The sequence below is a fragment of the Tribolium madens genome, unplaced genomic scaffold (genome assembly GCF_015345945.1).
Source record: "Tribolium madens isolate multiple individuals breed KSU strain unplaced genomic scaffold, Tmad_KSU_1.1 Scaffold_2;HRSCAF=44;Tcas5.2_LGX, whole genome shotgun sequence".
In the NCBI taxonomy this organism is placed as follows: Eukaryota; Metazoa; Arthropoda; class Insecta; order Coleoptera; family Tenebrionidae; genus Tribolium; species Tribolium madens.
Window position 1 is genome coordinate 701,520 of NW_025400995.1, and position 13,195 is coordinate 714,714.

General features: G+C 36.3%; 3 protein-coding genes across 4 annotated transcripts; 1 reads left to right on the top strand and 2 right to left on the bottom strand.

The window, feature by feature from the left end:
* The first annotated feature begins 722 nt into the window (after nt 1-722).
* On the top strand, nt 723-9,555 carry LOC123006498 (rho GTPase-activating protein 7). 2 transcript variants are annotated; one of them, XM_044401024.1, is made up of 12 exons: nt 723-1,167; nt 2,579-2,680; nt 5,478-5,801; nt 5,855-6,127; nt 6,214-6,256; nt 6,468-6,539; nt 6,589-7,123; nt 7,172-7,407; nt 7,456-7,767; nt 7,816-8,114; nt 8,159-8,766; nt 8,816-9,555. In XM_044401024.1, exons 2-12 carry the CDS (start codon nt 2,627-2,629, stop codon nt 8,928-8,930), a joined length of 2,871 nt encoding a protein of 956 aa, XP_044256959.1. In that variant the 5' UTR covers nt 723-1,167; nt 2,579-2,626; the 3' UTR covers nt 8,931-9,555. The 2 variants fall into 2 exon arrangements, with proteins under 2 accessions (XP_044256959.1, XP_044256960.1); XM_044401025.1 differs by lacking the exons at nt 723-1,167; nt 2,579-2,680; nt 5,478-5,801; nt 5,855-6,127; nt 6,214-6,256 and adding an exon at nt 6,272-6,392.
* LOC123006501 lies at nt 2,711-3,434 on the bottom strand. The gene is made up of 2 exons (XM_044401026.1): nt 3,286-3,434; nt 2,711-3,235 (listed from the first exon to the last, which is right to left on the bottom strand). The coding sequence occupies exons 1-2, from the start codon at nt 3,334-3,336 to the stop codon at nt 2,891-2,893; spliced, it is 396 nt and encodes a 131-aa protein (XP_044256961.1). The 5' UTR covers nt 3,337-3,434; the 3' UTR covers nt 2,711-2,890.
* A 1,671-nt stretch (nt 9,556-11,226) lies between the features above and the next one.
* LOC123006366 (protein tipE) lies at nt 11,227-12,971 on the bottom strand. The gene has a single exon (XM_044400793.1). It carries the CDS (start codon nt 12,650-12,652, stop codon nt 11,858-11,860), a length of 795 nt encoding a protein of 264 aa, XP_044256728.1. The 5' UTR covers nt 12,653-12,971; the 3' UTR covers nt 11,227-11,857.
* Nucleotides 12,972-13,195: the final 224 nt, after the last annotated feature.

The window sequence follows — 13,195 nt, forward strand, 5'->3', positions numbered from 1 at the left end:
AATTAGTTATGAAAACGTTTCTGTGTTTCTTCCTGACCGCACCTATTGAAAAAAAAAAAAGAAAAACCGCATGTTTTCTATTTAATTCTGAGCAAAACCACCTGTACATGGTGTGACTCATCCATTACCTACATTCATCGATCAAGGTATAAAACCTGAAATTTGAAAGTTACCGTAAAATTGAGGAATGTAGGAGTTGGAATCTATTAAAATTTCTGGATTATTTTATTCATAATGTGCGACCAGATGGTGGAAAATGAGTGTCAAAAATGCTTCCGGTTTATGTTATTGCGTCCTGTTTTGGTATAGCGAACGGCTTTGAGTCATTTAACAATAAATAATGCCCATTAACTTGTGTCAAATATTGACGTAGGATTATGCATGGGTGATTTATCCTAAAGTTTGGAGCCTTTTTATGGTAGCAGGTAGAAGGACACTAAATTGTTGAAATTCCTCTGGTGCGTGCGTAAAACTAATCAAAAAATTTCATAGTAATAAAAGTAAAAAACTTGTTGGGGGTTTGAACCCGACTTTAAGTGTGTTTATGAAAACAAATGTTTTATGGTATTCGAGTTGTATACAGAATATAAATTCGTTGATTGTGACTGGGAGGCTGATGGGAATATTAAAATAGCTAAATAAATTTTCAGTGTTGAATGAATGTGCCCGCTGGTTGTGGTTGCGTCGACTTTCACTTCATGTCTTAAGTGATATATTATTATGAAATTGTCAAAGATGTTTCAAGTGTGTTGTAACATGCAAGTCCAAGTGTTTGAGCGTTGTTTTTAGGGAAACAGGTGGTGTCCAGGCTGCCTCTCGTGGCCTATACCACTGTTCTTATTCTATTTTATATTTCACTTGAAATATTTCCATCCTGTTTCCCTTCCCAGCCTCCCACTTCAGCGTTCAACTTTGCCCACTTTGCCAGTTGCCACTTTTGTATTCTGTGTTTTTATTGTTAGTTGTGCGGTTGTCTGCTGGAGGTACGTCACTTGTTTGTTTAGTCAGTTAGTCGAAGATAATACAGAGTTTGGTCGGTGACGAATTTGGTTGGTGGGAATGCGGTTTGTGGTTGCATTGACTCAGAATGCTCGTGTTTTTACCAGTTCCAAGTACCAAGTGCCAAAATTTACAAATCACTGAGAACCACCAACTCCAAGACACTTAGTAAGTATGGATTGATTATCTAGGTACCCGCGAAACTTGTTCCTAAGTTACACAATTATGTATTTTAGATAACAGTTCATGTAGGCATATACCTACGTTTTTTGAAGTTTTTAGAAATTCATATTGTATGGTTGCCCATAAAACTTAAGTCAATACATAATTCTGATAAGCATTCGAGGTTACCATTTCTTCTAACTCGAAACCACATGTTTAATTCTTCTATGATGACTTGGCTAACACACAAAAAACACTGAATACGAGAACAAAACAAATTAAAAATAAATTATGTAGTCACTCTATGCGAGGCTTGAGTAAATAATTAATGTAAATATTTCATTAGGTGCTCGTAAAATTTCTTGGCAAATAAAAACATCCTGAAGGATATCGCGTCAAATGTCATTCTAAATTATTTTAAAAATTGTTAAAACAAAAATCAAAATTACTTTTGCGTGTCAGGTGTTGCCAATTAAACGCTAAAAGTACGGAAAAATCTACTACACAATTGTTAATTGAATGAAATAGTTTTCCCGTGTTTAAACGGAAATATTTCACATTGCAAATTCTAATCAGAAACCGGAAATATTGCCATTTTATTACCAAATGGTCTTGTATTTACCTAGTGAGTGAAAATCAATAAATTATCGCGATTACGTCCCTTTTGTTAGCACAACGATAATGCCCTTGATACGATTTTTAAAAATATTTTCCTGTTAAGATTATGTATGGGGAAATTGTGCTTTTGGTGGCCACTTTTGACAATAGCAATAACAAACAACAGAAAATTGCGTTTATAAGATTACAAATAATTTGTTTTGGCTTGGCGCGATATTAACTTATTTCCGGCCTATTTTCAATAAAAATAAATCGAAGCAAATTAAACAATTAAATGTAAATAACATTGATTACACTGTTGTAACATTCGAATCCTTGACATTGGTATTATCAAGTACGTGTAGAATTCATAATAGTATAGAATTATCCGTTGTGAGATCAATTAAGGTATCAAAAATTTTGTTACAGCTTGTGGCGAGTACTTGGACTTTCCAATCTCGTTTTTTGTTTGACATTGACTTTACATAACATCTTTTGAATAAATATTTTCTTTTATTTGTCGTCAAAATTATAAAAGGTTGATTTCTAATTCGTTTTGAAACCTGTTGGAAAAGGTGCTATATTATGTCACAAGCCTAAAATAGCAAGCATAATCACAAAAAATAGCACCTCGACTTTGTAGACATTTATTATTCGACGTTTTTATTTAGAAAGAGTGCGAGATAGCCTATTAGGCTAATTAGGTTTACTGAGAGTGATTGTAGGTGATATTTTTCGACAATCTGTTAGTTATTAGCTTAGTCTCTTAGCACATGCAACTGCGTCAATATTGCAATTGCAATTATTTAATTTGTTAAAGGTAGAGACCATGTCTCAGAAGGTTTTTCTGTGGTGAGGAAAGAGGGAGATGAGCTTGTGTGATCCGTATCAAGAGCTAGAGCTCTATTTGGAACGTGCTAAAGTAAGTACTAAAATGTGTGCACTATTTATTTACTACATACTTTTTTAATTAGCCCAAGTTTAGTAAATGTGTCATCAATTAACATTCTTTTGAACTAAATGTCTCTGTGGGTGGTTTCATTTATTAATATGCATTACCATTAAGATTGATAAAACTAAACACTAATTGTTTATCTATGGAAAATCAACACTTTTCTCATTTCGCTCGTGTTTACAGTAGATCGTAGCTCCGTTTCTTGGTGAAATTTTTCCAAAATAATTTCCGTTCTTCATCCGGATTTTTTTTGCCTCGTGTCACATAAAAGGGTTCGTTGTCGTTGATATCTTTCTCATCTTGACGCACCAAAATCCATTGCGGTTCTTCAGCAAACAATTTGCTTCTGATGTAAGTTGGGTCTTTTTTACCTCGATTGGCCCAAAACGGGCCAAATTCTTCCTGTCCTGACGACCTTTTCACACAGTTGCCGATTGAACACGACACGTAGTCGGCGCTTTGTTCCACGACGAACGGCTCCTCAGACGAGTAGCGGCCGTTTTTTTTTCTTGGTTCTTGAGCCTGCAAAATGCCAATTAGAACTTTGCTAAAAACACTGATTTTTTAATCACATGTACGCCCGTTAGAGTTAGTATAAGGAGCCATTTTATCGAAACATGCATTGTGTTCGGCCCTAAGGAAAATTCTACTGGCCAGAGAGGGTCATTTTTCCCTTAAATATACTCCTGGAGATCCTCTAGAGCTCGCAAGGTAATACGGCCTCCGGTCACTGCGGATTAGCCAAGGGAGTATGGGAATTTATTAATGTTCTGTCACTCACAACTCGTTGTTGCGTTCCTGATGTCCTTTTTCTGGCTTTCTTGGATTTGTACGTTGTGGAAAATGAAAACACAAAAGTGCTATTTAGACGAACTCCCTTGTTTAATCCAGATTTCCTCCCACGCAAGATTAAAGTAGTGAAAATTTGTAAAACATTGCAACACTATGATTTTGTTTATTGTAGCACTTTTATTACTACTCTAAGACTATTTTAAATAAATAAAAATCTGCTATAGTACTAAATGTAACATCGTTAAACTGCTGTTACTCCCAATGTATATAAAAACGTAATGAATAACTTACCATATTATATGAATGAAAAACTAATACTGATAAAACTGAAGAGTATTAATAAAGACCGAAGATTTTCTTTTTTGCTTTGATTTCTCCTGATCTCTTCAAAATTTCCCTAATTTACACCAAACGAATAAAAAACTTTACTTGCTCATGCACATTTTTCAATAATTTCCTCTGATTTCTTCATGATTTCCTCTCATTTTTCGAATTTTGTACAACCGATTTTCTTTTTGCTTTATTGTTTTCCTCTTGGTTTTTCCATCATTTTGATTTTTTTTGTGTTTTCCTTTTATTTCCAAGATTTTCCTTAATTTGTCAACAAATGGACAAAAACCCTGTGCATATTGCATTTCTCAATAATTTTGTCTAATTTTCTATAATTTTTCTTGCTTTCTTCTGATTTTTTGTATACCGATTTTCTCTGCGGGTTAAATTTACATGTCAAAAAAAATAATAAAAAACGCTGATGCTCATTTTTCAATGATTTTCTCTGATTTCTTCATAATTTCCTCTGTTTTTCCAAATTTTGTACTCCAGTTTTTTTTTGCTTTGATTATCTTTGATTTTTTCATGATTTCCTCTTATTCCCTTTAGATTCACCAAAAAATGAACAAAAACCTACTTGCGCATCACATTTTTTTATGATTTTCGCATGATTTCCTCTGATTTTCCTAATTTTGTATACCGATTTTCTCTGCGGTTTACCCCTCGATAAAAATTTACATGTCAAAAAAAAATAATAAAAAATGCTGATGCGCATTTTTAATGATTTTCTCTGATTTCTTCATAATTTTCTCTGGTTTTCCAAGTTTTGTACTTCAGAGTTTTTTGCTTTGATTTTCTTTGATTTCTTCATGATTTCCTCTCATTCCCTTAAAATTTATTAACAAATGAACAAAAACCTACTTGCGCAACACATTTTTAAATGATTTTCGCATGATTTCCTCTGATTTTATCAATTTTGTATACCGATTTTCTCTGCGGTTTACCCCACGATAAAAATTTACATGTCAAAAAAAAAATAATAAAAATGGCGATGCGCATTTTTCAATGATTTTTTCCGATTTCTTCATAATTACTTCTTGATTTTCCAAATTTTGTACTTCCGATTTTTTTGCTTTGATTTTCTTTGATTTCTTCATGATTTCATCTTATTTCCTTAAGATTCATCAACAACTGAAGAAAAACCTACTTGCGCATCACATTTTTTAATGATTTTCGCATGATTTTCTCTGATTTTCCTAATTTTGTATACCGATTTTCGCTGCGGTTTACCCCTCGATAAAAATTTACATGTCAGAAAAAGACAAAAAATGCTGATGCCCATTTTTAATGATTTTCTCTGATTTCTTTATAATTTCCTTTATTTTCTAAATTTTATGATTTCCTCTTATTCCCTTAAGATTGATCAACAAATAAACAAAAACCTACTTGCGCATCACATTTTTTAATGATTTTTTTACATGATTTCCTCTGCTTTTCCCAATTTTGTATACCGATTTTTTCTACGGTTGACACCTCGATAAAAATTTACATGTCAAGAGTCTTTTATCTCTCTAGAATGACATAATGAAGCCCACACAATATTAGCATTTTTTGCATTCAATTGGCAATAATTTAAAAGTTATAGGACCCAACCTATAAACGGCTATCTATGACTTGAATGTCATTTTATTTTTATTTTTAGAACGAAATAACTCAAGTTTTTGAAAATGGTAGTGTTGAGTCTGCAGCACTCCCTGAGGAGGATATTGTCAAAAACGAGAATAAAACAGACTACGAATTGGACCCATTTTTGTTCCAAATTAACGCGACCATAAAGTCGGATTTGTCCGAATTACTGTCAAGGTATTCAGAAAAACAAATTAGAAATGAGGTCAGTTATACCAGTGTCAATAATAAAGTCAACAGTAACTCCGATTACCTCAATTCAAATAGCGAAAATGTATCAATTGTAAATAAAGACAGTGATTTATTTAGCCACAAAACTCAAGATTCGATACTAGGTTCCGTGAGTTGTTGAAAGGGAAGGAAAGTTTTTGGTTTATTAAAAAGTCATTTTAGATTGTCATTGACAATAATCGTACAAATGTAGCTACCCAAACATCTCCTTCTTTATCTCCAACGTCTACGAATTTAACATGGGCATCGGAGTGTTCATCATCCCCTTGCTTGACTTGCATGTCCGACAACGATTTAATCGATGAGGATTCCCAATCAGCCTCGTCCGCCGATGGTAAGGCCCAATTATCGACTTGGAGTTACAAGCCAAACTGGCAACAAATCCTAAGTACTAAGTCTTCTTCGGCACCTGTTTTGAAGAAGGTGCCCATCAAGGTTAGTTAGTTGTAATCATGCGTACGTGAGCCTTTGAGCTTATTATCTACATGAGTAGTCATGCATAAATGATTCTGTATTCTCAGGTGAGCAAACAATCCCGATCACAGTCGGACCGACACCTGGCTGGTGAGTACATGCAATATGTCCATCCGTATCAAAGAATACAAGTTCTTCCGTAGTCTCAGTGTTAAAGTAAATGACAACTGGCCGGTGCGCAAGGCCGAGCAGCTATGGAGGCAGATGCGAAACCACAAAATCGCAGGTTTGTTGCTGGCTGCTTGACTGTTTGCCTCCGGTCCCTCAACACCTCTTCTCAAATAACGCCCTTCTTTTTCAGAAATTGAGGCCGCGGAAGCGTGCAAATGGCTACGAGCGACGGGATTCCCCCAATATGCCCAAATGTACGAAGGTAGAGTTTCCTCACCCCCAGTTGTGCACTCCTACAAATACAATTATAGATCTCCAGTTTCCCATCGATCTTTCAACCGTCGCGCAAGATCATCCTCTTTTAGAACCCGACGTGTTGCATTCACTCTTTCGACGATTGCAAATCCTCAACAGTTGTGTCCATTTGCACCAACAGAGGATCACGCACAACACCGACGAATCCGAAGACGAATGTTGCGCCCTTAGCGACAATTGGACCTACCAGACCGATATTAGAAGATGGTCACGTGCTTGCAAAGAACCGGAGAAAAACTCACAAGAGAAAGATGATGTTTTTGAGGAATGTACTGAAAGTCCGAGGGATAAGTTAAGAAGGGCTGGTTCAACGAAATTCAGACGGAGGAGGAGAGATGGTACTGTTTTCAGCGAAGGAGGTTCACCACTTCTCGACCGACTTGATTCAATCACCAATCAATTGGCTGACCTAAAAACGTGTGAATTGAATCATATTTCTGATTCTGAATGTACTCCCAAGCGCAGTCAAAGAACCAAGTCATTCGATAACACCGATTCATGGTTGACCTCACAGATTTCATCAGATGACAGGTAGTGTATTTCTAGCGCGGAATTTTTTTTATCTCTATTTTACCATAGAGTTTTATGGCATGCTTTGCCACAAGAAGAAGAACAATTGCCACAAAAATCAGTCAATTTAGAAAATGGCGGTCCTTCTATGTTCAGTCTCTCATGTACGCAATTACAAGTCCTCCGAAAATTAGCACTTTTGAAACTTACAGCGCATATGGAAAAACATTGTCCGTCACATAGAACGGGCTGGAACTGGGATTTACCGAAATTTATCCGAAAAATGAAAAGCCCTGCTTATAAAGGTGACCAACGCGTTTAGTGTCACACCAGTTTTGATTTTTTTATCACAGATAGGTCAATTTTTGGGGTACCTCTCACTATCATGCTTCAAAGGACAGGTCAGTCGATTCCGAGGAATATCGAAGAGGCGCTTCAGTGGCTCCATCAGAACGCGGCCGACCATGTGGGACTTTTTCGCAAATCTGGGGTCAAATCACGTATACAACTTTTAAGAAACATGGTAGATGCTACCACCGAAATATTGAATTATAATGACCAACAATCATACGATGTTGCGGATATGATTAAGCAATATTTTCGAGAATTACCAGAAACTCTTCTCACTAACAAGCTTTCTGAAACTTTTATTTTAATTTTTCAATGTATGTTTTTTGATATTTTTTGAACGATTTGAAAAAATTAACTTGTAGATGTTCCTCCATATTTGCGACGTGAATCAGTCCTTTGTGCTATTCTATTAATGCCCGATGAACATGTGGAAGTCCTCCAATTCCTTTTACATTTTTTACTACAGATCGCCGAACATGCTACTACCAATCAAATGAATGAAAGCAATCTTGCCCTATGTTTTGCCCCTTCTCTCTTTCATTACTCCCAGAGTTCTTTCAAGCAAAACTTTGGCTCTCCTCATCCGAAAGAACTCGCGGAGACTAGAGCCGGCCACGACTGTTTGCTCTACTTTCTCAAGAATTACAACACACTATTTAAGGTTAGTCTTAATCGAAACTGACTTTTCCTAATTGACAAATACAGGTGCCAAAGGAGTTTGTAAATCAATGCAAATCAAGCGAGTTTAGGGAAAGCAAAGCGGTGAAATTATCCGAACTGGGGAAAAACATAGGAGGTTGGAGGGAGTATCTCCAGGAGTGTCAGAAGGCGCTTTTGAGAGAAGTCAAGGAGCGAAACCGGGGTTGGATTATCGTTTCCAGTCACAATCCAAAAGTCGAGATATCGTACAAGAAAGTGGCCGATGGTCACCCTCTCCGACTTTGGAAGATTTCCGCCGAGGTTGAAGCGCCCCCACTTGAGGTTTTGCACCGAATTATCCGGGAGAGGCATATTTGGGATCCTGAGTTGCACTCGGCTAAAATAGTCTCTCAAATTGATCAAAATTGCGAAGTTTTCCAATTTGTACGGCGCAAAATCGTGCCCTTGCCGAATGAAGAGTATTGCGTGGTGCGGACTTGGAGGACTGATCTCCCCAAAGACAGTTGTTTGGTTATTGAGACGTCGGTTGAGCATCAGGATGCCGTCCCCATTCCCAATACTGTGAGGGGGATTGTCTTGGCTTCCAGATACTTGATTGAACCCTGCGGGTCCGGACGCTCGAAATTACTACACTTGTCCCGTGTTGATTCGATGTAAATGTTGCAACTGGGTTTTGCTACCTCCACTAATTTGTTTTTTTAGGGGAAAAACACCGGAATGGTATCAAAAAAATTACGGACATTTATGTGCCCTCTTTGTTGCTAACATTGTAACTTCGTTCTACCACGTTGCTACAGGACCAGAAAGTAAAGTATAAACCAAAGATGTACATAAGGTTGTTGCTAAATTTAATTATATTTTTATATGAAGTAATCAATATTATATCGATATGTTGCCGTTTTACATGATTTGTTATGGAACATTTAAGTATCTATGTTATTTTATTTTTTACTTAATTTTTTTATTTTATGAAACATTCACATTAGTTAACACATTACAGAGGAAGCTATAAGCAAATGCAGGTTGTGGTACTATGGCTTTCCTTGTAATTTACACTACTCCAAAAAATTAACGGAACACAAAAAATTTTTGGTGATTTTTGAAAGGCTGTAACTCAGCGAAAAATGATCGTATCTAGATTAAAAAAAAACATTTTGAAGCTTTAAGCTTCTAGTTTTGAGATCTTTTAGCAAATATTTTTTGTGCTACAGTTATCACGCAATTCTAAGTAATAGCGCGAGATAAATATTTTAAATTTTTATGGACGTGGGGAATTTTTATTTTAGTTAAGTCAATTTATAGGCCAGATAGCATGTTTGTTTACCTTTAATACGCTTTCTTCATATTTTTTTACGTCAATCTGACTTTAAATGAAAAAGATCTTCTTGTCTTTGATCATCAATATCTCAGCAACCAATGACTACACAAGAATATAAGGGTAGTGTCAAAAACTGGAATAAATGTCTTATAAGATCCTCTTATGATTTTTTGTTTTTTCACTTATAACATTGATTTAAAGAAAAAAGAAAAAAGTAAGTTTTTACTTTGTTTTAGTAAATCTATGTAATGTTTCTGAACATCGTCTAATCTTCGTCAAGATGAGAAAAACAATTTTTTCAGCTTTCTTTTAAATTTTGTATTAGTTAAATTTGAAAAAAATTCAAAAATATTTTTTATTTTTGTTTTTTTTCTTTCAAATCAATCAGTATTGTTTCTACAAATTAAAAAAAAAATAAAACATTTTTTTGAATTTGTTTTTTAAAAATTAAGCAGTATTGTTTCTTAATTGTTCTTACAAATTTTCAAAAAAAAAGTCAAAAAACAATTTTTGTTTATTTTTTTTAGCAAATAGCTAATGCAAAATTGTAAGAAAAGTCGAAAAAAATTGCTTTTTTCATCTTGATGAAGATTGGGCAAAAAACATTAGTTGCCCCATCAATATTAGTAAATACGCGGTAAATTTACTTAAACAACGCAAAAAATTACTTTTTTCTCTTTTTCCAAAAAAACATAAGAGGATCTTATAAAACATTTATTTCAGTTTTTGACACTACCCTTATATTCTCTGTGTGGCCATTGGTTGTTGGGATATCGATGATCAAAGACAAAAGGATCCTTTTTCATTTAAAGTCAGATATCTTAACGACAAATTAACGTAAAGAGAATATGAAGTAAACGTTTTAAAGGTAAACAAATAGGCTATCGGGCCTATGCATTGACTTAATTAAAAAAAAAATCCCCACGCCCGTGGACCAAAAACGAAAACATGAAAATTTTGAATTTTTTTCTCGCGCTATTACTGATAACCGTAGCAGAGAAAAAATATTTGCCAAAAGATCTCAAAACTAGAAACTTAAAGCTTCAAATCTAGATACGACCGTTTTTCGATGAGTTACAGCCAAATTTAGGAAAATTTTTTGTTCTTTTAATTTTTTGGAGTAGTATATTTTAACACTTTTATATCCATTTGTGCAAGACCTACACTGGGTTAGAGTCGTTAGTCAAAGTGAGACTGAAATAACTTGAAAAGTTCAGTACTTAATCATGAAAAATTCACATTTTTTCTCTAGATAAATGACTCAGTGTAGCACCTCATATTTTAATTAAGTTACCATATTCACGTTTATTAAAAAATATTGCATATTTCAGCTGGGTGAGAAGCTTGTCAGTGTTTATGCTAGTCATATAAATTGTTAGTCTTACTAGATGATACTTTTCCATTAATGCAGGCCAGTATTGTATTTTCCTATTGTACTTCCAGAATAACACAAATATATTCTAATGTGATGTTTCCATTTTGCCTAAGAATATAATTATTGAATGTTGTACATGAATAAAACAGTTCACACTAAATTGACTTTTACTGTCCCGGGAGACCGATAAGAGACACTTCATCTCGTCTCCTGACACGAGGGTTGGGGTGGTGACTATCGATTTTTCGCCAAACTGGCCATGTAAATGCTTTCATGGCAACCCTGATCGAGATTTTGCTCCAACTGAGAAATGGTTTTAATTACAATTCAAGGACTGAGCGTTCACAGTTGGCAATGCTTTATTGATTCTCGAAAAACAATTATTCTCCCTTATGTCTTGTGTTTAAAGGAAATCAAACATTCGTTATTAATAAATATACTTTAATATAAAATTTAATACAAAATTAACTTCAAACCTGTAGGTAGCATCTAATACATTTCTTGATAACAAAATTCACACACTTCAAAAAATTATAGTAAGGTACTTATTGTAGGTATCTGTGTTTTTTTATAAAAATAGTTGTAATTAAATTGTACAGTTGATTATAATAAAAGGAGTGTATTGAAAGCATAGTCTAACACAAACGATGTTTATATAATTTTGCATGTTAGGCTGATTTGTGGTAACTGATCGATGTGAAGAAACATTCGATAGCCCGTACATTTTTGATTAATGGTTGATGAATGGTAAAACGCAAAAATAGTAGGGGAGTGTAGTCAATATATCATTGAATGAAGAAAATACAAAACCTGATTATGTAGATGACAAAAGGAAAAAAAAAGAACTGTTGACTGTGCCATGCTTCCCACGCTCAACCAAGAAAAATTCTTCGCCTGAAGAAGATACAATAAAAGTATCGAAACGTCGCGACGAATTAAATGGTTTTTATTTTCCTTTTGTCCTGTAAACCATCTTCTACGTAATCAGGTTATCATATTTCAAGGACAAGAAATGTGATATTGTCGACTCTCCCTTCTTTTGGGTAAAAAATTACGTAGGCCTAAATGCCACCAGGTCTGAGTGATAGCTGGTGTTATGTCTCAAGTCAACTCCTATGCTAATGGAGCCGTCGCTCAAGTCGTGTATTCGTGGTCGTCGGGCCCTTTTGTGGTGAGTCGTAGGGTGACACCGGCAGTCGCAATGCATAACACAGAGTGCCACTGAAGTGGCCAGCGTGATCACAAAGGGCACTGCAAAATAATGGATGATGATGGCCACCTGTTCATCCCTTTCGTAGTGCGTGAGGACGACGGTGCGGTTCTCGCGCGAGTGGTAGCACGGGAAAACAGTCCCTTCGGCGCCGTAGGCCTCCGTGAAGTTGACGCAGAGGACCGTGGGGGGATACCCGCAGCCCTTGATGTTGACGAGGAGGACCGCGTCGTCGGTCTGGTTGTGTGCCTCCGAGTCGTTGTAGCTGACGTAGATATGGGTGCAGTGATATGCGTCACTGGTGCAGCCCTCGCGGCAGGAGCTCCAGGAGCAGTTGGCCAACCCGGTGAGGTCCTCGCGTCGGGTGGTCACGCAGGTCACCGGCTCGGTGACGAAGTTGGAGGCTAAGGTGGAGATGGCGGGGTCGACGTACAGCGGCACTAGGAACAGGAGGGACGAGCCCGCCGACATGGCCACCACCGCCAAGAGGCTGGTGGAGTAGAAAAGGGCCTGCTCGCGACATGATCGACCTCCGACCTGCTTATTAGCCTTTTTCGCCGCCGCTAGTTCTTTTATTTTGCGTTTACGGAGCTCCTCTTGCTGATCTAGGAGCAGTTCCGAGCTGCTGCTCCGCATTTTGGCGACCACTAAGACATCACATCGCGATTTTTAACACCGGACATTATGCTATTTTGTGGTTACGACATCTACGACGACGCCTGACTCACACAGAACAGACGCTGGAACACCGACGCCTGCGTCCTTTACACGCCCTACTCCGCGCCACACTTTTATTAATCATTAATGCGAACCCTGTCGTTAGATATTTTTTCACGAGCAAATTTTCAACTTTACTACACCGGAGATTAAAGACAAACAATTCACTAAACACATTGAGGTTTCATAATTCACAAAGTAAAACTGCTATTTTAGTCAATTTGGTGCAGTTTTGCGACCCATGTTTTATTTATTCCTTGTGCGTGTGTAACAAGAATTAATGTCCCAGACGCAGCATATAAATAACTAAACTTAGTTAATCTCCTAATCAATGTTATACCTTATGTAGTAAAGCGTAACTTTCGATTCGTTTTTTCGCGCTGAAATTACCTACAGTTAGCCACGCCTTGACAAAAGATGGCTGCCGATTGCTCCAATCAGAATGAATAAATTCAAACAGTA

What these genes read in the sequence shown, in the direction of transcription:
- LOC123006366 (XM_044400793.1), bottom strand. Translation starts at nt 12,652, where the DNA reads ATGCGGAGCAGCAGCTCGGAACTGCTCCTAGATCAGCAAGAGGAGCTC.
- LOC123006498 (XM_044401024.1), top strand. Translation starts at nt 2,627, where the DNA reads ATGAGCTTGTGTGATCCGTATCAAGAGCTAGAGCTCTATTTGGAACGT. An exon ending in ATATGCCCAAATGTACGAAG is followed by an intron (nt 6,540 to 6,588) that starts GTAGAGTTTCCT and finishes ATACAATTATAG; the next exon opens with ATCTCCAGTTTCCCATCGAT. An exon ending in TTGTCCCGTGTTGATTCGAT is followed by an intron (nt 8,767 to 8,815) that starts GTAAATGTTGCA and finishes TTGTTTTTTTAG; the next exon opens with GGGAAAAACACCGGAATGGT.
- LOC123006501 (XM_044401026.1), bottom strand. Translation starts at nt 3,336, where the DNA reads ATGCATGTTTCGATAAAATGGCTCCTTATACTAACTCTAACGGGCGTA. An exon ending in TAACTCTAACGGGCGTACAT is followed by an intron (nt 3,236 to 3,285) that starts GTGATTAAAAAA and finishes GGCATTTTGCAG; the next exon opens with GCTCAAGAACCAAGAAAAAA.